General features: G+C 38.2%; 1 protein-coding gene across 1 annotated transcript; it reads left to right on the top strand.

The window, feature by feature from the left end:
* The first annotated feature begins 3602 nt into the window (after positions 1-3602).
* Positions 3603-4802, top strand: LOC110795572 (embryo-specific protein ATS3A). The gene is made up of 2 exons (XM_022000588.2): positions 3603-4132; positions 4227-4802. Exons 1-2 carry the CDS (start codon positions 4028-4030, stop codon positions 4677-4679), a joined length of 558 nt encoding a protein of 185 aa, XP_021856280.1. The 5' UTR covers positions 3603-4027; the 3' UTR covers positions 4680-4802.
* Positions 4803-24833: the final 20031 nt, after the last annotated feature.

The following is a 24833-nucleotide window of genomic DNA, read 5'->3' as shown; positions in this document are numbered from 1 at the left end:
CACCTACACCCCTACTTCCTTCAAAAAATTATTTAAAAATCCACACCCCTCACTCACTACTCCCCACCCCTTACACATTTCCCACTAACTATATTAAAAAAATACCCCGCTATCAACTAACACCCATTAAATTAATAAGTCAATTCAAATGTCTTAAACTCCGCACCGGTCAAACTGGTGCGAGTATTAAGGGACGGAGGGAGTACAATAATTTTTTGATGTCATTTTGATAAGAATTCAATTACTTAATAATGTATACACAAAGATATTGACTGCTTTATATCATATAGTAAATATTTATATCGTATAGAAATAGTTACTCTTCTATATCATATAGTAATTCTTTATATTCTAGAGTTACTATTAACTCTTTCAAAAAATATAGTAGCACGTCATCTCCTTCCACGTCCGGGTCCTCTTCTTCCTCTACCACGTCCTTGGTTTTCATTGTTGTCAGAATTTTCTTCTTCTTCTTCTCCTGCTTTTGTTTTCCTTGCAGAAGTTATTCTTCGCCCGACTTCAATTCTAGATGAATCTTCTTTGTATTTCTGAATTAATAATATATAAACTAAGTTAATAATTTAACATTTAAGTGTGAAAAAATGACATAGTAACTATGTAAAACATATAGTTTCTATTATGCATCATACAGTAACTCTTAGAATTAATGATGGTAAGATATTCGCCGAAATGCAAATATAGCTATTGTTATAGTCATATAGTTACTGTCATAATAATATAGTCACTCTTATTACTAATAACATAAAGACAAAAAAAAACATAAAAAGAACAAAATGATAACATAGTAACTATTAAAAATATATAGTTACTATTATACATGATGTAGTATATTTTAATATTAATGATAGTCATATTATATATTAGCAGAGTTGCATATATAGTTATTGTTATGATCATATAGTTAATGTGATCATAACATAGTAACTCTTATTAATAATAACATAGAGGACATCAAATAACATAAAAAGAACATTATAATATACGAAGTAGATAATAACTATATCAAATATATAGTTACTATTATACAAGATATAATACCTATAAATATTATTGATGGTCATTTAGTCACATAGTTGCAGACATAGTTGGTGTGATAATAATATAGTAACTCTATCCCTAAAAATATAGAATAACATAAAAAACATGCAAAGAACATAATAAATTAAAATAGTTATCATTTCAAACATATAGTAACTATATAAAACATACAAATATTGTTGAAGAAAATAAACATATGGTAACCAATCATGATAAAATAAACATAGTACCTATTTCAAAAATATAGTAACTATATAAAACATATAGTAACTATATAAACATATAGGGATTATTATTATAATATAGTAACCATTATAATCATATAGCCACTGTCTAAGAAGCGAACAAAAGTATACTCTAAATAACATAGTACATAATGTAATCATATAGTAACTATTATTTATCAAAAAGTCACTATAAACTGTTCATAACATAATAACTATCTTAAGCTCATAAACTTATAATAACTTTCTAAAAAACATAGTAACTATTTTAAACACATAGTACTCTTTTCAAGTTACTATAGTAACTTTTTAAAAAATATAGTTACTCTAAAAACTACTACTAACATAAACACAACGGATATTCCAGTGACTATTAAAAACACTATTTCGCAACATAAATTAAAGGTAACTATATCATTTATATACTAACTATGTGAAACACTAACCCTAATTTCAACAAAACAACAAACATTTCAAATCACTCAACTAAATAATAACTATTGTACACATATAGTAACCATTAAAATAATATAGTAACTATTGTACACATATAGTAACCATTAAAATTACATAGTACCTTTTTAAACCATATAGTTACTGTATTACTCATATAGTTACTATTTAAAATTGTAAAGTCACTGATCGAATTCGCTAAGTGAAAACATTATTTCGGCAAAACACAAACATTAATTTCTCCAAAACAACAAATATTTTCAATTTTAAATAAAAATAGACTTAAAATTCTTTAAAAAGCAACAAACCGATATGTGATCTCTAAAAATTCTTGCGAAGATTTGTAGACGAGCGCAAATTCTTCGATTCGGTTTCGGCAACGACGAACCTCCTTTCTTGATCTACTACTTCCTCCAATTTTTCCTCACCTAATAGATCAAATTATAAGAATTATAAGATAATTACGAAGAAAATCGAACAAAACCTAGAAATTTGGGCTAAATTTTGAAAAGCATAGAGAAAAAATGAAGAGAGAGAAATAAAAGAGAAATGACCGGAATCAGATCTGAAATTTTGAAAAATAAAAAAGTTTAAAATGTATATAAAGTGGGCTGGACAAAAATCGCATTGAAACTCTAAAAAACACATAGTTACTGTAATACGCATATAGTTACTATTTAAAACCATAAAATAACTGTCACATGACGTACATTTACACATATAGCCCCTACAAATTACTCCGTTGCCCTGATCCACACTAAATTAGCGTGGAGCAGGTTTATATTAGTGTAAATAAAAAACAAGTTAAGAAGAAAAAAAAGATAAAGTTGAGAGGGGAAACCATGATATCACTGGTGGTACTGGGAATAAAGTCTCTAGTGACCATCATAGTCAGGACGACAGTAATGGGCACGCAATTGAAATTGGAAAAGGTTACGGCGACAAGCAAAAGAAACAAAAAGAGGAACAACCTGATTATGATTTATGATGATAGTGCTGTTACTCTGTTAGTGAAGTCAAGAATGAGAATGAGACAGAAAGTCTTGATGGAAGTAAAGAAAAGACGAAGAAAAGAGTCAAGCTTGAAAAAGAATTGAAAAAGAATTTAGAGTTACCCTAGTAGTCATGACTCGTCAAGGGAGCAAAGAGAATCAAGTTAAAGGGAGTGGAGAAACGAAACATAAGAAAAAACCAACTCATCAAGGGAAATTAAGAAATAAAAAATGATTGGAATTAAGTCGGGCAACAACTACAAGGGGAGTAGGAAGAGGAAGCATCAAGCATGAAAGCATTGCGGTTGGAGAATTTGAAGATTCCTAGGAAAAACAAATTACAAAAATCAAAGAAAAAGAAAAGATCAAGTAGATCATTTGATTAGAGTGGTACCCCCAGCATTTTAATTTGTTACACCATTTTTTAGGTTCAAAATGTTAGTCCAAGGTTATGCTTGAGTAATCCAGTTTAATGCAATGGTGTGCTATATAGAATACTTTTGGAACATGTTCTGTTATATATTGCTTTGAATAATGAATATGCTTTAGGTTTCAGATCATTTTTTGTCACGGTCAATGCCTTGTTTTTATTAATTAATTGTTTGTAATATTGGTCTATTTTATTTGTCAAGGGAGGAATCTGTTCCAGTTGGCAGTTGATTGATCAGACATGCCGGTGTATTTACTCGTTCTTGGAGAATGGAGATGATATGTATTATGTAAACATGTGGGTAGTAGTTCGTATATATTCCACAGTGACATTCTATGTAGTACAGTAGTAGTAGCTTGTTTATCAGGAAATTTATGTTTTCTATATTTGGAGATCGATATTAGCCGGTGCGGGTGCTTCTATGGTGTGATAATCTGTTAATCAGGTGTGGGACTGGGAGATGTTCAACCCCATTAAAGAACAAGCACGAAACATAAAATAATGCGAATAGTGCGTATTGTTGTACAATGTGCTTTACTTTTCAAGTTAGTTTTTGAGGCATCTTTTCTGATATAGGAACATGAATAAGAGATAAAGAGAATAATAGAAACTTGGGACTTCACTAAGGTTACAGGATTTATGCTAATACTGTAATATTAATGCTAGCTAATTCAGAGATTAATACCGGTATAATTAAGTAGAATCCAAGCAAGTTAAATTACAAACGTACGTAGCGATATGATATGCTGCTTAGAATCAGAGCTTTTTCATACTTTGAAGCAAGGAATGATTCCCATGGGAATTTTTCTAGTATAAAGGTAACCATGGTCTAATTTCTACACAACTGAGACATCTCAGATACAATATTAATGGTGATTCATCAGCGATTTTTCGCCACTACTTTGCTGTTTTTACTTGCATTTGCCTTGAATTGTCAGAACATGGTATTTGCAACAAGGGAACTGCAAATCAAGGTACGCACAAGTGAACTTGAGTATAATTGTAATTTTGTTCTTTCTTATTATTTATTTGTGTATTATGAATATATTGATCAGTTTGGGGTTGCAGGGGAACTGCAGCTATGTAATTACCATAGAAACCAGTTGCACCAAGAATGCTGGCACATCTAACCACGTCAGCCTACGTTTTGGGGACTCAAAAAGCAACGACGTTTTAGTCCGACCGCTTAACAGGAAGCACGTCAAATGGGTAGATAAAATGGATCAAAGTGTTTTAGATGATGTACCAAGGAAACCATTCCAGCCTTGCAATGTTGATGAATTTCAGGTTGATGGACCCTGTGTGGATACAACCATCTGCTACTTGTATCTAAAACTGACAGGATCAGATAACTGGCGTCCCGGTTTCGCCCAAGTCCGGGTTCTAGATAAAGCCCGTTTTAATTCGGATTATTTCTATTTCCGTCGTTATCTCCCTAGGCATGTGTGGCATGGTTATGACTTGTGTGATAGAGAAGTCACTCCTTTTGGTATCAAGCATAAAAGGAAGATTTTTCATTAACTTGGAACTTTACCTTGTTACGTAAAGGATCATGCACCGTAAGCTTCAGTTTTTCCATCTAGGCAGCTACCTTGTGAAAGAACTAATCATCTCTGAATAATAATTTCATCTTCTTTTTCTTTATTGAATTATTAATTTTCTGCTTTAAGCTGCAAATGCTCAGTATAATTAGTGTAAAGTGTAAACCATGCAAATCTCATTTTCTCATACTATACTTATTGCTAAAGACCTAAAGTGCTTTTAAGCCCATTGTTATAACTCCTTCAGACCAGACCCATACTGGCCATGTTGACCGGACCATATAGTGAAAGCCCCTTTTTTTGTTGTAGGAATTGAAACCCCTTTTTCAATACATTCAAATAACTTTTTGAGTTACTTCGTATGATCTCTGATAAACCTTGTTAAAAATTCCCGTCAAAAGAAAAACAAAAATGTGTTAAAGTTGGATAATAGGAATCTTTCCCATCTTTATGTTGAGGAGTAAGAAATTAGGAAATACTTTAAGGTTCCGTTTGTTTTAACGGAAAATATTTCAAAGGAAAATGATTTTCAATGGAAAACAAATTTCAAGAGAAAACATAAAGGGAAAATCTGTTTGTTTCCTTACAAGAAAATTATAAATTAGAGCTACAAGGCACTTTTACTCTTAGAGTAATAAAGGGCTTGGAGATGATAGAATTGCAAGTAGGATAGACAGAGCTTTGGCGAATGGGGAGTGGATGTTGCATTATGATCAAATCTTTGTTGATTATATGCACCCTTCAATTTCTGATGACTCTCCTCTACTCCTCCAGTTTGGTGATGGGCATAAAAAGGGAGGAATACCTTTTGAATATTTTGATTTCATGACTGATCACTCCAAGTTTGAGCAAGTTGTGGCTACTGACTGGCACAATTATGTGATCGAGTGGCACCCTTCTCAGTGGATCGAGTCTGGTTCAAGCTCAAAAGATTAAAAGTAGAACTCAAGAAGTTTCCTAAGGAGGAATTTGCTGGAATTATTAAGAAAATCTCCAATTATAAGCAAGAACTGGAGATGATTCACTCTCAACTCCTTGATGACCCTTCTGATATAAACCTACAAATTGAAGAAAAAAGCCACACTAAGAAACTCGGGAAATGGTTGTCAGTTGAAGAATCAACTTTGAAGCAGAAAGCCACGATCCATTGGCTTGCTAATGGGGATTCTAACACTAGATTCTTCTTTGCTTTAGTCAAACAGAGAAGAAGTATGAATAAGATCTTTGTTATGTATGATGAACAAGGGATGAAGCTTACTGATCATGAGGACATTGCCGATGAAATTCAGAAATTCTATAAGAATCTTCCTGGTATTCCCATCCTTAGAATTAAGTGGCTATAGACTCTCTTATGAAGCTGCTCATGCTCTTAGTGCCCCTGTTACTACTTCAGGAATTGATCAAGCTCTGAAATATATTGATGATAGTAAAGCCCCTAGGGTAGATGGGTATAATGCTGTGTTTTTTAAGAAAATTTGGCACATTATCGAAGAGGATGTGTACAAAGCTATTCTTTACTTCTTTTAGACTGGGAAGATGTACAGTGGGGTCAATTGTAATTCAGTTACCCTAGTTCTTAAAATCATTAATGCTTTCCAAGTGAAGGACTTCAGTGAAGGAAATACGTCCTTCACCCAAGGTGCATTAAGTCTAATACCAAGGTTCAGATTAATTGCGAACAATTAATTCAGTGAGATCAAGTGATCGGAACAGCTAGCTGGAGCAATGCTTCCGATCAGTGAGTTCTAATGAATATTAAGCTCACAACTTACTCTTGACTGAACCTACAAGGTCACACCAATGGCATGTAACAGATCACCGGATTAAATGAATCGAAAATTCATTTAATAGCTTTTCGGGAAATTAGTTTGGAAAACATAATTATACGATTTAACATTAGATGGTGAAATCGTATATCGTGATTGCATATATTCGTAAGCTAGGTGAAACGAATAATCGTATCGTATGACAATGGATCGTCAAGTACGAAACGATAAATGAATTATCGAATGATAATTAATTGAAGAAAACACGAATGCAAGCCCACGAGCAAAGTGCAAGGAGCAAAGGCCCATGGCCTTGCTGCCTTGGCTGTGCATGCACGGAGAAGCAACAGCAACAACAGCAGCGTAGGCCCAGCCCACCGCGTGTTGTGTGCTGCGCGCTTGTGCAGTGGTTTGGTCGTGGGCCTTGCTGGCCGGTCGGGCTCTACGCTTGGCCGGTTGGCTTGGCTCACTTAATAGGTTATTGATATAACCTAGACTATTATGTTTTTCCTAATGCTAATGCAACAAATCAGCCACACACATCAAACCCTAAGGAGGAGAGAGAAACCCTAATTCTCTCTCAGCCTCCAAGGATGTGTTCTTCCCAAAAGCACAAACTCTAGAATGATTGTCTAAGCTACGATTATCAAGACGGATCTGAACATGTCGGTGAACCAAGTAGAGGAACGACAAGTGGAGTTCTAAGTTCGTGTTCGTTGACAAATTATTGTGGAAAACACGCTTCAAATGTAAGTATGCTTAATCTGTACGTGCTTTATACATGCTTCCTGACTTTGGGGATTGTTTCCGCACATGTTATTATGTTTAACTGTATTCCCCAACAGTGGTATCATCAGCCTTATGTATTCAAAGCATGAATTAGCATGATTATTATTGTTTTTTCATCTGTCGAAAAATTTGGAATTTTTGTTGATTTTTCGGAATTTTTACGAATTATTGGATGAATTGCGTAATAATCAGGTCCGAAATCAATATTTTTCGTTTTTTCGAGTTTTAAAACCCTAATCTGATGGAAAACGATTTTCTAAGATCAACTCATGAGGATAGAATTGCAAAAACAGGCCTCGAAGTATCGTTTTTTGGGCGTTTTTGTTAATTTTTCATTAAAAATTAAAAGTGTCGGACAGTAATTCAATTAAAAGGTTGACCTAAACTACTCGTAATTGCTTGAAATTTTGACACAATGTTTCTGGGTACAAGATTGATCTATGGTAAAAATTTCAGATTTTTCCGATTAGTATAAACCCTAATTTTGCCTTTCCCCAATTCGTAAAATTTGAAACATGTAGACACCTACTTTTGTCCCCATTCCCGAAAGGGAAGGTTCGATGATGAGAACGTAAATCTCCGCTTGGCAACGCATCTCCTATAAAATAACGAATCTCAAATCACCCTTTCATTTCAGCCAAACCTGCTATTTATAGAAACCTGCTAAAAATGGTAACTGCCGTAAGAAGTAGTTGTTAAAAGTGGCAAGACATAAAAGATAGAAATCTGTCAGAATTAGGTGTTGCACTCCAACATAAAGTCCTAAAAGAGATAGAATTGGTAAAGGAATTCCATTCCTGTTATAATTCGAAAATAAGAGTTACGTATTAATTAAATTCCTAACGAACCCAGAGTTCGTAACGGGCCCAGACGCATTCCGTCATAAGTTGATACGCACTAAGAAACTCTGATAAGTCTCAAAAGCTCCGTGATTAAGAGTCCAAGTCTGACAAAAGGCTCGGCTCATACCCTATTTTCAACGCCTGGGTCTGGGCGCTGAAAATACCTGGGACGTGTTGTCTTCGAATTCTCTTTGGGTTTGGATTCTAAAGATCTATCTTTCCACCAACTCTTTCCCTATAAATACAGCCTCATAATCAACGAAAAGAGGACACACAATTCATAATCTGAGTATTGACTCCAACCCTAAGCCTAAGCCTCACGCTGCGAAATTGATCCCGCGTTCTGTCGCAATCGACCCAAAAGTCGAACAGAACGTATCCTGTCCCTTGTAGCTGATGAATTAAGCCTAAATACTGGAATACTGCTCAAAAACCCGAGATTCGTTAGATAAAAGGAGAAATAGCAAAGCCAAGTGGTTAGTTTTCTGAGAACCGTGACGCACCTCTCAAGGGTGCGTCGTAATGTGTCCCTTCGCATGATTTAATCGCTTTCATCACCCTTTATAAAATTGTTAAACTATTAATCTGATTGATCTATCACGCCTAATAAAGATAATATCTTGGACAAACGAACTATCATGCTAGGTACCTTAAATCAATCTAAACAAGATAATCACGATCGATTTAGTATTATGTGTTGCATATTGCTAAAATCAATTCAGAATAGTTTAATAGTTAACGCATGTCCCTTCAATTATTTATGCTGAGCTAGTAAGGATAACCTGCCTCTGGAGTTATCGATGAGCACTCCTCTCGGTAGTTACAGTCCCCCGAACTCTCAATCTCTGCCCTGCGGGTGTACGTTGAGCGATCCCCACACCAGGGATCACAAGGGAACCTATGGCCGTCGTGGTCGAACATAATTGCACTCCCTTTATGTCACGATAACCGGGTTTTGTCAGTTTTTCTCATTGTCGTTAAAAACTGAATGGCGACTCCTATATTACTAGTCGATTGGGTGTAAACTCACAGGAAATCTAACTACACTTGATCTGACGACGTCACGCCCACGAGGGACGAGGTCATGCATTAGCCTCGTGCTTTTTCGACCCCCTCACAGTGGCGACTCCACTGGGGAAGTTAATGAAATACTCGTGCTCGTAGGTAATTAAAATAGCCGAAGGGTGAAACGATCCTACTCCGCGTTTATTTCCTTATCAAGTTGGGACGACCTGAAAATCAGCATATTAATGTGAACGGGCAGAACCGCATAACGAATCTCGGCTCCCTTGGCATGTTTCATCTCGGGAGTTGGGACTAAGGATACCCATCGCCTACCGGGGGGTGCATACGCTTTGAATGTTGTCCACTCGGCACTTGTCGCTAGTAGTACACCTGTCCCAAATCCAATCGCTCGCCCACTAAGGTCCCTCTCATTGGTGCATGCCCCCTTGGCTTACATCGTGATTGGCCTCTTGGGACGAAATTCGTCTGTTGAATGCACTACCTCGACCGGGGCATGTGTTGGATCTGCAATAGAAGCGGTACCAAGCCAGGCGCAAATATTACCCATAGAAGCCTATCATAAACTACGTGACATATTATTTCTGCTTCATGTTGTAATGTTAGTTATGTGTAGCGAATTACATGATTATATTGTGATTGTGTGTGACAAATAACGCTAGAAAACCAACGACCCTAAAAATTGCCCAAACATTCATAAAAAACCGATTGGCCAAAGAGTCATACCAAGATACGTGTTCCGCGACCCCGGGCTATCGCCACAAAAATAAGTGAAGCCTAGGATTGCATGTGACGGATCCCACAACGCTTCACGACGCGTAAAGGACGTTATTAGGCAAGCACGCAAAATCAAGTCGCATGTACAAAAAAATAATACGCGAACAGAATACGAGTACCAGTCTGGGACGCATTTTCAGCGCCCCTAGCTGGGCGCCAAATATTTCCGCGCCCTGCGCTGGGCGCTGAAGTTGCTGCTTGGCCTTTTGGCCAGGCACCGCAGCCTCGGTGCCCGCGCACAAAATATACGTAGCAATAAAAAATTCGTAACTAATTTGCTACGAGGACGTTGAAAAAGCACTCGATTCTAAGAACGACTTATAAAATAAACGACTCTTTATATCGTCATTAGGCCTCCTATGACGGCGATGTTCGGCACCAAAACCGAGCAAGCTAATTAAAATAACTTTGAATGTCACACGGGCAAGTGTTCCAAAAATCTAAAGAATGACCTAAAGAAAAACCAAAATATACCAACAAGAGTGAGAATAGAAAATCGATAGGAAGAGTCAAAAGTCTAGACTAAGTAATGCTTAACTTTGGGCCTAAACTTTAGCTTGTCTTATGCATAGGGCTGGTTCTGCCACTTGGCGTCGATCTGAAAATCAAAGGTTAGTACGTCTCGAAGATACATCACCAACACAAAGTATAGCAACTCCAAGCTCCATCCGTCACTCCCCCTTTTAAGGATCTCCGATTCCCCAACCTCGATTCGCACCCTAAAACATGTCCATGGAAGAGCTGCGGGACCAAATGGCCCAAATGACCCTACTTATGAATCAACTGAAAATGGAAAACGAATCCTTAGCGGCTGCGCAGGCCAAACATGACCTCGATAACGAGAAGAAGATCGAAAAAATGGTTCTGCAGCAAACTATGGGGAGCAAGTATTTCTCCCTCGATCCTGAACCTTTTCCCGGCAAACTACCGGAAAAGTTTAGTTCATCCGACTTACCGAAGTTCAAAGCCACGGACAATCCCCGTGATCATCTCTTGAGCTTTCTGAATGCTATGAACTTGAAAGGTGTGGACAAGTCCATGTATCTGCCTGCCTTTTCTTTATCCTTGGAACCTGTGCCACTCAAATGGTACTACCACCAGGACCCTAAGCTCTTCCCCACTTGGGAGGACTTTGTCAATGTCTTCATCAAGCAATACTCGTCAAACATGGATTTTCAAGTCACCATGCGCGAGCTGGGAGTCCTCTTCCAAAAGAAAAATGAAGGTTTCACGACCTACTTTGCTAGATGGAGGGACCAAGCGGCCCAATTAATCAATAGGCCTCATGAAACTGAATTGGTCCAAAAGTTCATTGACAACCTAGACCCAGCTTATAAACAACATCTTAGATACTTGGGCCTTGACACTTTCAAAAGGGTTTACGATGTAGGAATAAAGATCGAGGATGACCTCACAAAAACAGTACAAAGCAAGCCTGCATACAAAAGTAATACCTACAACAGGGGCCACACACCTCAAGCCCAAGAGGTCCACGCCGTAGAAGAAACCCCAACCCGAAGGAGCCCCGGGATATGGACCCGAGACCGAAAGTTTGCCCCACTCGGGTCAACTCTAGTACAAGCCTTCCAAAGGCTAACCAAACAAGGAAAACTAAGGCCCATAGGCCCCACACCCGACCCTCCATTCAAAAATAAATACTGGGTCGAGGGCGCCCGCTGCGAGTTCCATCAAGGAAATGGGCATGATACTGAAAACTGCTGGAATCTAAAAAACACGATCCAGGATATGATAGAAGATGAAATAATAACCCTCCCTAACGTTGGCAAACCCAACAACAACAAGAGCCCACTCGGCTCTTGTCACATCTCTCTCGATCAACCAGAAAATATGAGCTTTGACCCTACGGTGTATATTACGCCCCAAGGTGCACCACTCGCCATGGTCCCCATGGATCAAATCGAGAGAGAAGTGTGCGGTGTGTGGGATGATGATGCTGAAGATATCTACCTGTCCAGGTATCGGGCCAGGACCTCTTTACTAAAACTTGGCCCGGGCACTCTCCCATTGACACCACCCCTCAAGAGCTCGGAGTTGACAATCTCACTCGGTCCGGAAGGGTATACCAGCAGGATATTCGCCCACCTCCCGTGGACGACATCCCAGTCAGACAGACTCCTGAAAACGTGCGGCACACCACCGTCGCAGAAGTCATCGAAAATCCTCTCTTGAAGCAACTAAAAAGAACCAAAGCCGAGATTACCATCTGGGATCTCATGTGCACTTCAAAGGAACATCGTGAAAAACTTATTCGCTCACTTGACCTCATCTCAGTCCCTACAGACATCACACCTGACTTGTTGGTTAGTCACGTCACCAGAGATGTTGAGGAAAAAGCAATAGTTTTTACTGACAAAGACTTACCTAAAGAAGGAGGCGCCCACAATAAGGCTCTCTATTTAGTGGTTGGATGCAAAGGACAAAACATCCCCTTAGCACTCGTAGACAACGGTTCAGCGGTAAATGTTTGCCCATTACGAACCGCCCATTGCTTGGGGCTAGGAAATGATGACTTCTAAACCTCCACGCAAGGGGTACGAGCCTATGATAACTCTCGAAGGCCTGTGTTGGGAAAAATCAACCTCACAATACAAACCGGGCCTGTGGCACGCACCACGGAGTTTCAGATAATTGACATCAAGCCCACTTTCAACCTCCTCTTAGGGTGCCCTTGGCTCCATGACTTAGGAGGTGTGGCTTCTACCTTGCACCAGATGGTTAAACTTAACCATAACGGGATAATTCTAGAAATACGCGCCCCTCCTCTCGACGTCAGTTGTACTATGGTCGGAACGACTGATGCTGCAGAAGACCTTTACGGTTTTCAAATGGATGAAGTCATCCAGGTCATTGAGGACTACAACTTAGCATTTCTAGACCAGCGAGCGTCCCGGGTCATCCCTAAAATGTTGCTAGCTCAAGGCTATTTCCCGGGAACTCCATTGGGCATAAGGAAGAAGAACAACATGTTCCATCCCCCACCCAACAAAACTACTCCCTTTGGTCTAGGCTACACACCAACGGAGGAAGACATCGTTGACCACTTGTCCAGGCTACGCCTTAAGCCAGCCAAGACAAAACAAACCGCCCTTCTCCCCCCATACCAAAGAACTCTTAACGGTATGTTTGTCCGAGAAGGAGAAGAACACCCCTGCTGCGACTTCCTTGAACCCTTTGTCCAGGACGGCCTGTTAAAACCCGGATTTGAAATTTTCCAAGACTGCCATACTATGGATGAGGCACCCCACCTCACCAAGACTAAAAACAGCTGAAATATTAGACAACCAAGCTCTATGGACATTTTTTAACGAATCGAGACCTATGGAGGACGAGACTGTAATAACCACCCTAGCCCTACAAGATGAAGGTTTCAATCCAACCCGGTTAATCACTCCTATATCAACACCAGAAGAGACCGAGAACGGATGGGTGGAGACATATCAGTGGGTCAATGCAAAGGAAATAGAATTCAAGATGAGTACAGGCGAAGGACCAAGGTTCTACGAGACTAAACCCAAGGCTTGAGCCGTAGAGAGCACTTTAGCAAAATGCCTAGTAGTTCTTTAGATGATAATAAAACTCTAGAGATGGTCCTAGGACCCCTTAGAATATAGATTAATTTATTTCCAGTGTGTTTTCCTTACTTTAATTTCCAAATTAATAAAGGCGTAAGATTTCCCTAAAAATTGCTCTAACACTAAACAAGCACTAATCATATTCGCAAAAACAAAATCGCAAAATATAAGGAAGTGGCCCACTTTAGGCCCAATAGCAAGGCCCACTCGGTCTTGAATCGTGACATCAAAACCGATTCTCAAAACCCACAAAATAAACCGTACCTCCAAGACATAAAAGTCAATCCGTGCAATCATAAAAGTCAACCCATGCAACCCAAAGAAATAAAAAAGAAAGGAAATCCAATAATGCAAAATGTTACTCAACAAAAAAAAAAAAATTCATAATACATGAACCCATCTTTCCCACCATTAACAACACGCACCTCAACCCACCCAAAAGCCCACACAAAGATCTTCACATCTTTCACACCCTAACTCCGTTTTCAAAACCATTTTGAGTCACGAATAGATAAAATTAATCCGGACGAAAATGCATCTCACGCTAACAGTCCAAAAAGCTTCCGAAATAGTGTCAAAATTGATTTCTGACGAATGAAAAAGTAAGAACAAAAAAAGAAATAAAAGCAAGACACATGCGAAACAAAAGAAGCAACACGCCCAAAAACCACCCCAGAAATCATTTTCAGCGTCCAGGGCTGGGCGCCGAAATCATTAGCGCCCCAGTCTGGGCGTTGAAACTCTCTGCTTGCCAAAGTTTTCCCAGAAGTGCTCGTCATTTTATCCGCACATACACGGAAAAATAACAAACACTTGGGGGGTACAGCACGTGTTCACGTATTCAGATATACATGCCAAAAAAAAACGATGCACAAAATACATAACTAAAAAATATAGCCTATTTATGGGTGTACACAAATAATGCGCAAAACACATGTACTCAAAGAAAAAAAAAGATTTTTTTTGGCAAAGCAGCAGATCAAAATAAACATCGCCTATTTCTACCGTTTCAAATAATATGTTTCCATCCCAGAACATACTTATCGAATCCGGCATCTTGAAATTCATTCTAGCTAGAACTACGCGCGACCTGATTCTAAGTTAAAGTTATTTAACAAGGATACGTAGGCAATCCCATTTATGGATTCGGTCCAATCAAAAAATATATAATGTGCATAAGTGTTGGAAATAAGCGAATAAAAAAGAGAAGCAAAGCGAGAACAAGAAAGCAAAGAAACCAGAAAAATAAAATCACGCCTTTATTAATGTTTAAAAATAAGAAGGAAAACAAAAATGCTAAGAAATGAAAAACAAACACAACTGAAATAAATAAAGGGGCATCTACACCCTAGCAAGAACTACGCTACTCGAGTTCTTCCGGGTCATCAAATAGAGTGTTGTAGAGGGTAATGTTCGCAGGGTCCACCCCCACAGGCTCTTGCGCTACCCCTATGTCGATCTCCATAAGAACGGGCTCCTTGACACTGACTTCCAAGGACGCCAAGTCCTCATAAACATTTTCAGTTTGAACAGCTATAGCCCGCTCAGCCTCAAGGGCACAAATAATGGGAGGGGAAGGATTATCAACATCAGTTGTATTAGCCACTGGTTCTACTGGGGGCTGAACTTTCCTAACCCATACATTATTCTGGCGACGATCTCCGCGAGAGCTTCCATTTCTTTTGGGAACAGCAGACCCCTTCATGTTAGGTACCTTTTTAGGCCTAGAACTGGAACGGGGAGGAATTTCCTTTCGCTTTCGATCAGGACGAGCTTTCACAATCCTAATGCCATTTTCACGAGAGCTAGCAGGGTTACGGTTTTCATACTTAGCCCTACCTCGAGGTATCAAAAGTTCAGCCGGCTCTTCATTTCGAGCCTTAGTTCTCACAGCCTTATCATCGGAATTCATCCACAACTTATAATTCTCGGAAAGACCAACAAAACCATCTGTAGTCACGGTCCAACGCGGGAGGCCACCATAATACTTAGCCCACGCTTGAACCTGTGCTCGTGAAAAAACCGCTACTTTAGGTGGTACCGTATCAGCAAATGGGATAGTCTGCCTTAAGCCGTATTGTCGCATGACTCGGTAAGGAAAAATGTAAACAGGCCGAGGTAGCCCCAACAAAGAAACATGAACCACCGACTCGGAACCCCCCGTCATATTAGTCAAGCCCCACCACGGTACCACCCACTTAATAGAGCATATGCCATGAGCAAAATAAGAGGCCCATTCGGCCTCGTCCTGGCCTTGGTGCAAATACTTTCGGTTGCCTAAAGCTATAGGGCGAAATGTTTAGGATCGGCAGGAGCTTCTAGAAGCCTAAGTCGTTCCATGAGCCAAGTCTGCAAAAAACGGGTGCGATCAGAAAAATAATAAGGCCTGAGACGCAATTTCAACGCCCAGGACCAGGCGCCAGAAATTCCGACCCCCAGCCCTGGGCACTGAAAATCAGCTACAGGCAGAGGCAAACGAAAAGAAAAAATAATTATATGCGCGCAAATAAACGATCAATTACCTGCAGCAATAGGGGGCTCCCCTTAAAATTTTCAGACTTGGCATCCTTCTTTAACTCATCCGCACCCAACAAGGTCTCAGCAACAATCAACGGCATGATAGAATAACAACTCTCCATTTGACTGATCAGGGGAATCAACCTTATATCGCCAAACTCACCATTGTTATTCGACAGTAAATAGTGGTTCAACAAGCAGAACACAAGTGCCCGGATATTCAATTTCTTTTCAGTCATATTTTTACTAGGCCTAAACTGATGTTTTGCAAGTTTCGCCAAATTAACCTTATCACCCACAATGATCTCAGCAAGCATTTCATCATCTAGTCCTAGGAAAGCCCCTATAGTTGTTTTACCCTCTTCAACAGTGCCAGGGGTAGCAGGAGTAGCATTAGTAGGATAACCCAGGATTGCGATAAATTCATCTGGTAAAGGGCATACCTCGTTGCCCCGGAAAACAAAAACATGGTGATGAGAATCCCAAAAGGTTAGGGCGGCATACAGAAAGTTATAATCAATGTTAATTTGTTGTAAGCCTAAAAGTGCCTCTAAGTGGTATCCTTTCAACAAAACCTTTTCTGTGTGATTAAGAGCTCTAAGCCAGCGTCTAACAGCTCGTTGGAGGGAGAAAGGAGGAATCGACATGGCGAGAGTAAAAAATAAAGCTAGATAATTGAGAGAAGAAGTTGGCAGTGGTGGAAAAGAAAAACGTACTTAACCCCCTATATATACACGAAATCATCCTAATCCCATTCGGAAACGCGTTGAGAAATCTCGGAAAATAAAAAAAAGGGGCTGCTAAGGCAGCATTTTCAGCGCCCGAGGCTGGGCGCCGGAATATCTAACGCTTGGCACAGGGCGTTGAAAATGCAGCCCAAGGCCCGACTCTTCCAAAACGCAAACCAGGAAAACGCCCAAAACCGTGTTAGTAGACACGGGGCCCTGTTTTAACCAAGATCAAGCCCAAAATATTTTTAGAGCCCAAATGGTGAAAGCAAGTGTCGAAACTTAGACACGTCTCCAAAATATGTGTACATTTTTTTTTTTAAAAAAGCAATAAAAAATATATTAACCAAGGTCATTCTTCGGAACAAAAAAAATCATTACGTCGTTGGTTTCTCAAGTTAAAAACGTTTATTTGTCAAAAAAAAAGGGTCAATCCGGGCCGAAGTAAGCTCGATGCATTAATCATTGAAAAAAAATGAAATGGACTTTGTCGCCCGGAAAATGAAGTCGCACTCCACGATTTCATAAAAGTAGCATACCACTACCAAGGTCGCTCGCACTTACGAGCATGATCCCAAACACGATCAAGGACGTTATAAAATACGCACTCTTCTTGGTAAAGAGCAACCATCAAATACGAATGCTTGGGGGCTCGAAAGAAAGAAAATACACGATGCAAGTTGGAACAACGCTTCCAGGCCGCGTCCCGCCCTTGGACAAATTCTAAAACGAACTCGACCTCAAAGCAAAGGTCTCCGTTAACATTCGCATATGGTCCCACCAGTCATTTCGCAAGGACCTAAGTAGTGGCATAACTAGGCCAGTTCTCAACGGTGACATACATCCTATGGGCCGTAAAGACTTGTTCAAAGCCATGAAAGGCAGACGGCCGCGAAACGATGGTCTGTTTAGACACGTTGCCAACCCACATTCAGGTTACAACTAAACCCGAGCATTTCTCGAGAGAACTCCCTCTTACAAGAATGAATAAAAAATTCTCAAAAGAAATTCCAAGGATAAATGAAATAGATTCTGGCCCGCCTCAATCAGGCAGGATCGCGTCAGAACCATGCGAGTCCCCAATAAAAATAAAAAAAAAAAATTCAGGTTCGCCCACCTTCAGTTGGCGGGGTCTGTGTCACTAAAACGCGTAGGTCCTCAGTTTTCGAAAACAAAAATAATAACAAAATGAAATCTTCAAAAAAACAGGCTCGCCATCTTCAGCCGGCGGGGTCTGCGTCACTAACCACGCAGGTCCTCAGTTTTCAAAAAAAATATTCAAAAAAAAAAACAACAAAAACAGGCTCGCCCACCTTCAGCGGGTGGGGTCTGCGCCACTAACCGCGCAGGTCCTTACTTGTCGCAGCAATAACTTTTCCCGGTTTCTCCTTTTCCAAAAATCAAAGGGTGATTTATCTTTTTCCAAAAATCAAAGGATGGTTTATCTTTTCCAAAAATCAAAAGATGGTTTATCTTTTTCCAAAAATCAAAAGATGGTTTCCCTTTTCCAAAAATCAAAGGATTGGTTTTCCGCTTTTCCAAAAAAGAGCGATGTGCTGGATTTTCCTTCGTTTTACGTCCTATAAAAACAAAGGGGGTTTTCTCGTTTAGCTAACCCTGAAAATGAGAATCTTTAAAAACATTTTTACCTCGTGATCAGGCTTGGCCAGGCCTGGTTACACTTTATAGCTTTGATTTTGAAAACATCTGTAGATACTTCCAATGACAAAGTGAGGGAGTTTCTATACATCTGTAGGTACTTCCGATGACAAAGTGAGGGAGTTCCTATACTTAACAAATTCCAATGACACGTGAGGAATATGTTAACACTTCAAGTGATGATCCTTAAGTCAAATGTTATCACTCGGGGGATCGTGAGACCCTCGCAAAACCGGTCACATACACCATGGCTTGTATGACGCACTTCGTCTGATACTTTGACCATCGTCTTACTCCAAGACTCAGTCAAAGTGGGGGATAAACCCTAATTGAATTTTAATTAATTTTGGTTTAATAATTCGATTAATTGGGAAAGGGGATATAATTTCAGGGGTCAGTGGCTAATTTTAAAAATTAATGGATTAAAATTTTGAATGGTTTCGTTAATTTTAATCGCACTTAAACCAAATTATTAAAAATCTGAAATTTAATTGTTTATGAACGATTTAAAGCTTCGGATTTTATTAATTAAAAGTTCAAACTTTAATGTTGATTCGATCGTTCTTAAAAGTTTGAATAATGTTAGCCCTTGATTTATTAATTTTACGAAATGGGATTGTCGTTAAAGTTTATTAAATCGTAAAAAATCGTTGTTTTTCGAAAATAAAAATCGTAACTTTTTTGAAAAATAAAATTAATGCAAGTTCGTGAATTAAATTTAATTTTAATTAAGTTGGTCCGTATTACGAACCAAAGGCACGAACATGAGCATGGTGGACGTATGGCTCGTCGAGCCATACGAGGCCATTGTGCTTGGACCGAGCCGCATGCGACATGGGCAGCAGCAGCTACGTTGCGTGCCTCGTGCGCGCTGGGCGAGGAAGGGGCAGGCGGCATTGCTTGCGGGGCGGCGACGAAGCAAGGCGCGAGCCATGCGACGTCCAACACACACACGACGCACAACACGCACGCAGGGGCAGCATAGCTGCGGGGACGCGATGCGCGCGCGGGGCTGGGTGTGTGCGAACCTTGCTCGTGCAGTCTTGGGCCTCACGCAAGGCATTGGGCTGGGCGCAAGCCTAGCCCGACTAAGTAATTGGACTTTTTTGTTAAAAATCGTTTAATTCGTTGAGCTTCGTATATTTGCATTAATTTGGGCTAACGGGATATTTAATTTAATATTTTATTTGCTTGGTCCGGGCTGCGAGTTTAATTCAATATTTCATAATTAATTATCCGGAATAATTATTGGTTTGAGTGGGAGCCACTAAATGAAATTAAAATGAAATAATTATTTTTTAATTATTTTCGTAGGTCGCATTATTTTAATTAAATTCATTTTTAATTAGAATAAAGTCTAAGGATTAATAATTTGGAAATTGATTAATCTTTTAGGACGCGTTTATGTGAACGTGAATTTTAATTAATTCACGTAAATACTTGCATATTAATATGGGTCATTCGTTTTAGCATACGAATGGGTGAATGCATAGAATATATATTTTATGTAATGCAGGTACTCCAAGTGACTAGTATGGCCAATTTAGGATAGTTAAATACGGTCTGCGTACCGTTCTATCTTTGAATGTAAAGTTTTAAATATGGTCTGCGTACCATGGAAATTTTGATGTAATTTTATTATTTTCAAGTATTTCTAAGTTTAGAACTTTAAGTTAGCATTTGAACGAAGATTCAAGACGATGCCAAGCTAACAAGGAGGTGATGAAGATTGGATGCTTCAAGACAAGATGTTTTGGGCCATACTAGATCACCATTTATTTATGCAATTAAATATATATATTATGCGTGAATGTATGAATGTATGTATGCTTTGCATGAACAGGTTGTTTCCTACGAATCGATTAGTTTTAAGTTCACTTAATAATCGAACCAACATAGAAACAACTAGGTCCAAGTAATATTGAGTTTAAAAGTTGCCTTCCAAATCAACACTTACAAAAATCTAGGGATCTAAGATAGTAGGTTTACGTTAAAGCGAGGTGCTATTTTAGTTGACTTAGGTGGTAAGGCGTCCTAAAGGTGCACGTTGATTGTGGTTACAACTCAAACAACAATGGCATTAAGTTGTGGCAATGGGATAAATTATGGCATTAATTTATTAACCAAGAGTAATTTGGAGATTACTAGCAATAGGTTTTGCTTACCTAAAATCTTAAACTACTTAAGACATGCTAAAGCTGCTTAAGGATTTTAGGAATTTTGGGGTCTTGGAATCGTTTCATTCATTTTGGACCATGTTTTTGCTTTTTGCATGAATGAAATGTTTAATAGCTTTGATGATTGCGTCAATGCTTTTATTTCAAGTTATTAAAGTATGATAAATGTTTTCTTTGCTATTTCATTCTGTAGAATAGTACATCTTCAACCTTATTGCGTTCGGACAATAGAACTGCGATATTTCCTCGATCGATTGGTAACTATTTTGAGAGAGATTCTCAAAGAAAAGGAGAGTGAGAGCGTATCTTGAATGCTATTTTCTTATAGTGATCTTCATGGTTGTTTTCAAACTAGAATTTGAATGGTAGACCAATTGGACCTCATATATTCAGAATACTGGGTAGTTTTGAAATAATGAAGTATTGAGTTAAAGACTCATGTATAACCAATGGTTAGCAACCAATTTTCTTTTGATTCGATAATGAATTAGACTCATTGGATGTTGTCATTCAAAGTGAACAAAAGAAAGGGACTTTGTAAGCGTAACAAAGTAAGAAGATCAAGCAAAGAGTAAAATCTTTAGGACTATAAGAAAACGTGCTAGAAAGGATAGGAAAGGGGAACAAAAGAAATGAATTCAATATTCAATTTCTACCTTGCAGTTTATGTTAAAGAGAAACGACTTAGCAAATAAACTCCTATGGTATTAGATTACCGCTTGAAGTTCTAAACTCTTGTTAAGAACTCAAATTCCGGGAGCTAAGTCTAGTTTTTGACCTACAAGTGGGAAATGAAGAAAAGTTGTGCTACATTAATTGTAGAGTCATCATGTTTGTTTTAAAGTCCTTCTAAAGGCTGGAACTTAATGGTATTATATTCCATTAATCATCATAATCAATTTCTATTTGGACAACGCAAAGACTCACATTCAAAGTAAACAAAAACATTCGTTGAGTGTTTATTTGAATGAAATGGTCATTTAAGGGTTGAGTCATATGATTGATTAATAAACAAACGAATCTCTTCACACTCAAACTTAAGAAGGTTCAAATCAAACATTTTGATTTGTGTTCCACATATCTTTGGCCATGTCATACGATCATATCAACAAGTCAACATTCTAAGATTCCATGGCATGGATTTCTGAAAGTTGGTTAATTTAAGACACGTGGGTCTTGCTTGTTGAACATGACATAGAAATGGACTATTGTTAGAAGTTTCTAGACAATGAAGTTCATGGGCCAAAGATGGATTTTATGACCTACCTATTTCACAAGAATTTGAGAAAATATGGCTATATTTACTCAAAGTGAAATATGTGAAATACTTCGATGTAATTCACAAAAGGGTATAAAATCAACTTGGCAAGAATTTTGGAACATCTAGGCTAGGGTCAAGGTGATGTTTGCATGAGCCAAGAAAGATTATCTAGATTGTTTATATGGCATTATAACAATCAAAGCTCCATAAGAATATGGTATGTCCAAATGGAGAAATCGGAATCTATTTCGATTAACGATAATCACGACTATTTTCCTATATAGTTTCTAAATGATACTCTCAAGTGACTATCACACTAAACAAGGTTGTCAAAGCTAAGGATAAGATGTCATAAGGATTGAACTTCGGTTCAGTACATCTTTTCAGTACATATATATCTAGGGTTGTCGAACCCAGTGGGAGTTAGTGTTTCATCAAACAAACTCAAGGATAGATATATGTTTCTTTATGAGCGACTCATAGAAACAAAAGGTATTGATTCTACCACAAATCTGAGAACATATGGTTGTTGCTTAAGATAATGTCTTTTAGGAAACCATCATATTTCCAAAAAGGCAAGTGGGAGAAAATTGACCTCGAATGGACTTCGAGTCAAGCAACAAACAAATGTAAGATACTTAGGAGTCTTTGGAAAAGCTCCGTACTTAGAAGCCTTTGGAAGAGCTTCAGGAAGACGTTAGAAGTGCTTCAAGAGAATCCTAATACTCAAAGGAATTGAGTAATGTCTTTATAGACACTAACGTTTGATGTTCAATACCTAAGTAAATCGTATAAGGAATAGAATTCAACGAAGATAGATACATAGATATCTTAAGGAATGAAAACTATGAAGACTTTGGAAAGTGCTTCAAAAACATACGAATTACAAGTTAGCTACGACGAATTAAAAATTCCCAAGTATGGTTTGAGGCCATCAGAAACATAAGTATGGTTCGAGGCCATACAAAAATGGTTTGAGGCCATTTCATCCAAAGTACCTTCATCTTGAAGAATCAAATCTATGATTTGGTTGATTTGCATAAAGGGTTCACTCCCATTAGTTGCAAACATGTTTTCTAAACGTTGATTTGCATAAAGGATTCACTCCCATTGGTTGTAAACATGTTTTCAAAACATACAAAGATGATATTGTATACACATACAAAAGAGAAGCTAGATTGGTGGTTAAAGATTGTAAACAACTTCACGACGTTGATAATGTTGAAATCTTTTTCACCAAGTCGGAATGCTTGAACTATTTTGGATAAATCTAGCAATCATTGCATATGGAAATATGGAAATTGGAAAACGAAACACCTTACTCAATTGGACTTGTAGAAAGGAATTGTGTACATCACACAATGTAAAAGTTTTGGATGCTAGATAAAAGAGCAAGCTTAAGAAATATATTCTTAGATTAAAGCATGCAAGTGGGAATTGGACCATATTTGTCTAAAAGGCTATTGAGAAATCATAGCTTTATGAAAATATGGATCATCTTATAGATGAGGAGTTTAGTGGGAGCTAAGTCCAGTTTATTGGTTCTATATATGAGATACATATCTCTGTATTGAAAATGACATTCAAATTCTAAATGGTTAGATTTGAAAGTATTTTATTAGAACCATGGCGAAACTTAGAACATACTGGGTTAAAGATCTATTGGATAGGATCTAAAGCGTTGTTTGGATTCTGTAAAAGTAATTACTAAATCAAACACAATGGAGAGACTCAAAAGAGACTCTCATCCCATATGATTAAGTCTAAGTTATGAATGCTTTAACTAAGTATAAAGCTAGGTTGTTATCACTAAAGTTAAGCATGAAGGACCTTGAAGAGGTGCCTTCACCTTATATCACATGGCAATGCCAAGATTTTAGTAAGATTCAGTGTCTCTTGAAACAGAATGAAGCTAAAAGTTACATGGATAGATTTTAAAATGCGAATGGTTTTTTTCATTACAATAAATCATGTATAATGTGATATATAGATCGCCAAGATAACTCGTCAACATTGGATCATGACGAGTTTATACCAATCTCTATTGATCTGGATCAAAGATCATTGGAACAGTATCAAGAACATCCAATACATTTGGATATGTAGGATGAGCACTTGATAAGAGGAAGTGAAGATAACTAAAGTTTTGATGCTACATGCATTTGCCTAAGCAAAAGTTGAATCTTGTTGTTAGGCAAACCACAAACATACACGGGCAATTAGGCGTCGTGATTAAAAGGTGGTAACATAGCTAGGTTCTAAACCATATGTGATGCATGGGAAACTGAATCAATGATTAGTTTCCAAGTTCTCAGTTGAAAGATGTATCTCCCGGCCCACATCTATGTGAACTGGTTGGAGCATTCCAAAAGGAAGCATCATTTGAAATTCTACATAATTGAAATGAATTCATTGTTGCCTAAGAAGCAATGAAAGGGAATTGTTTTTAGTGGGAGTTCTTCAATGAACTCAGGTTGATCACAAGTCTGCTACCTGGATGATTTTCTATTTTAGATATGATTATCATTCTAAACAGCAACGAAAGGCTAGATCATTCTAGAAACATATTCAAAGATCTTTTCATCTTACATCGAAAGGCTTTCGATAGAAAAGATGCTAAGGATAGCAAAGTATGATAAACTAAACCTCTGCATTGAATGATACACAGCATTTATATGCAGATATGGAATCAAGTTTGAGTTCCATGAATGTTTTAAGTATTGGGTGAAAGGCCTATATTTGTAAAACATTAAATGCTTGATTTTGGGTTAGAGGCCCACAAATTGGTAAGCATTTGGTTTAAACATTTATCATTTATGAAATTATATTTCATAGTTCATTTAATCTTGGTTTAGTATTAGATGATAAGTCCATGTGATTCAAATCATTCAAATGGGATGTCAAGATGGATTCTTCGACAAAGAAACACCCATAAGTGAACTTGAATATTGAAGTCACAAAGGATCCCTAATCCTGGTCATTGAAAGGTGGACGACCAATGA

Source organism: Spinacia oleracea, chromosome 6, assembly GCF_020520425.1.
Source record: "Spinacia oleracea cultivar Varoflay chromosome 6, BTI_SOV_V1, whole genome shotgun sequence".
NCBI classification, from domain to species: Eukaryota; Viridiplantae; Streptophyta; class Magnoliopsida; order Caryophyllales; family Amaranthaceae; genus Spinacia; species Spinacia oleracea.
The sequence above is the reverse complement of the archived record's forward strand: the minus strand, read 5'-3'. Positions and strand labels throughout refer to the sequence as shown.

Excerpts from the sequence above, each read along its gene's own strand:
- LOC110795572 (XM_022000588.2), top strand. The coding sequence starts at position 4,028 with ATGGTGATTCATCAGCGATTTTTCGCCACTACTTTGCTGTTTTTACTT. Across the intron at positions 4,133-4,226 it reads CAAGGGAACTGCAAATCAAG|GGGAACTGCAGCTATGTAAT; the intron begins GTACGCACAAGT and ends TTGGGGTTGCAG.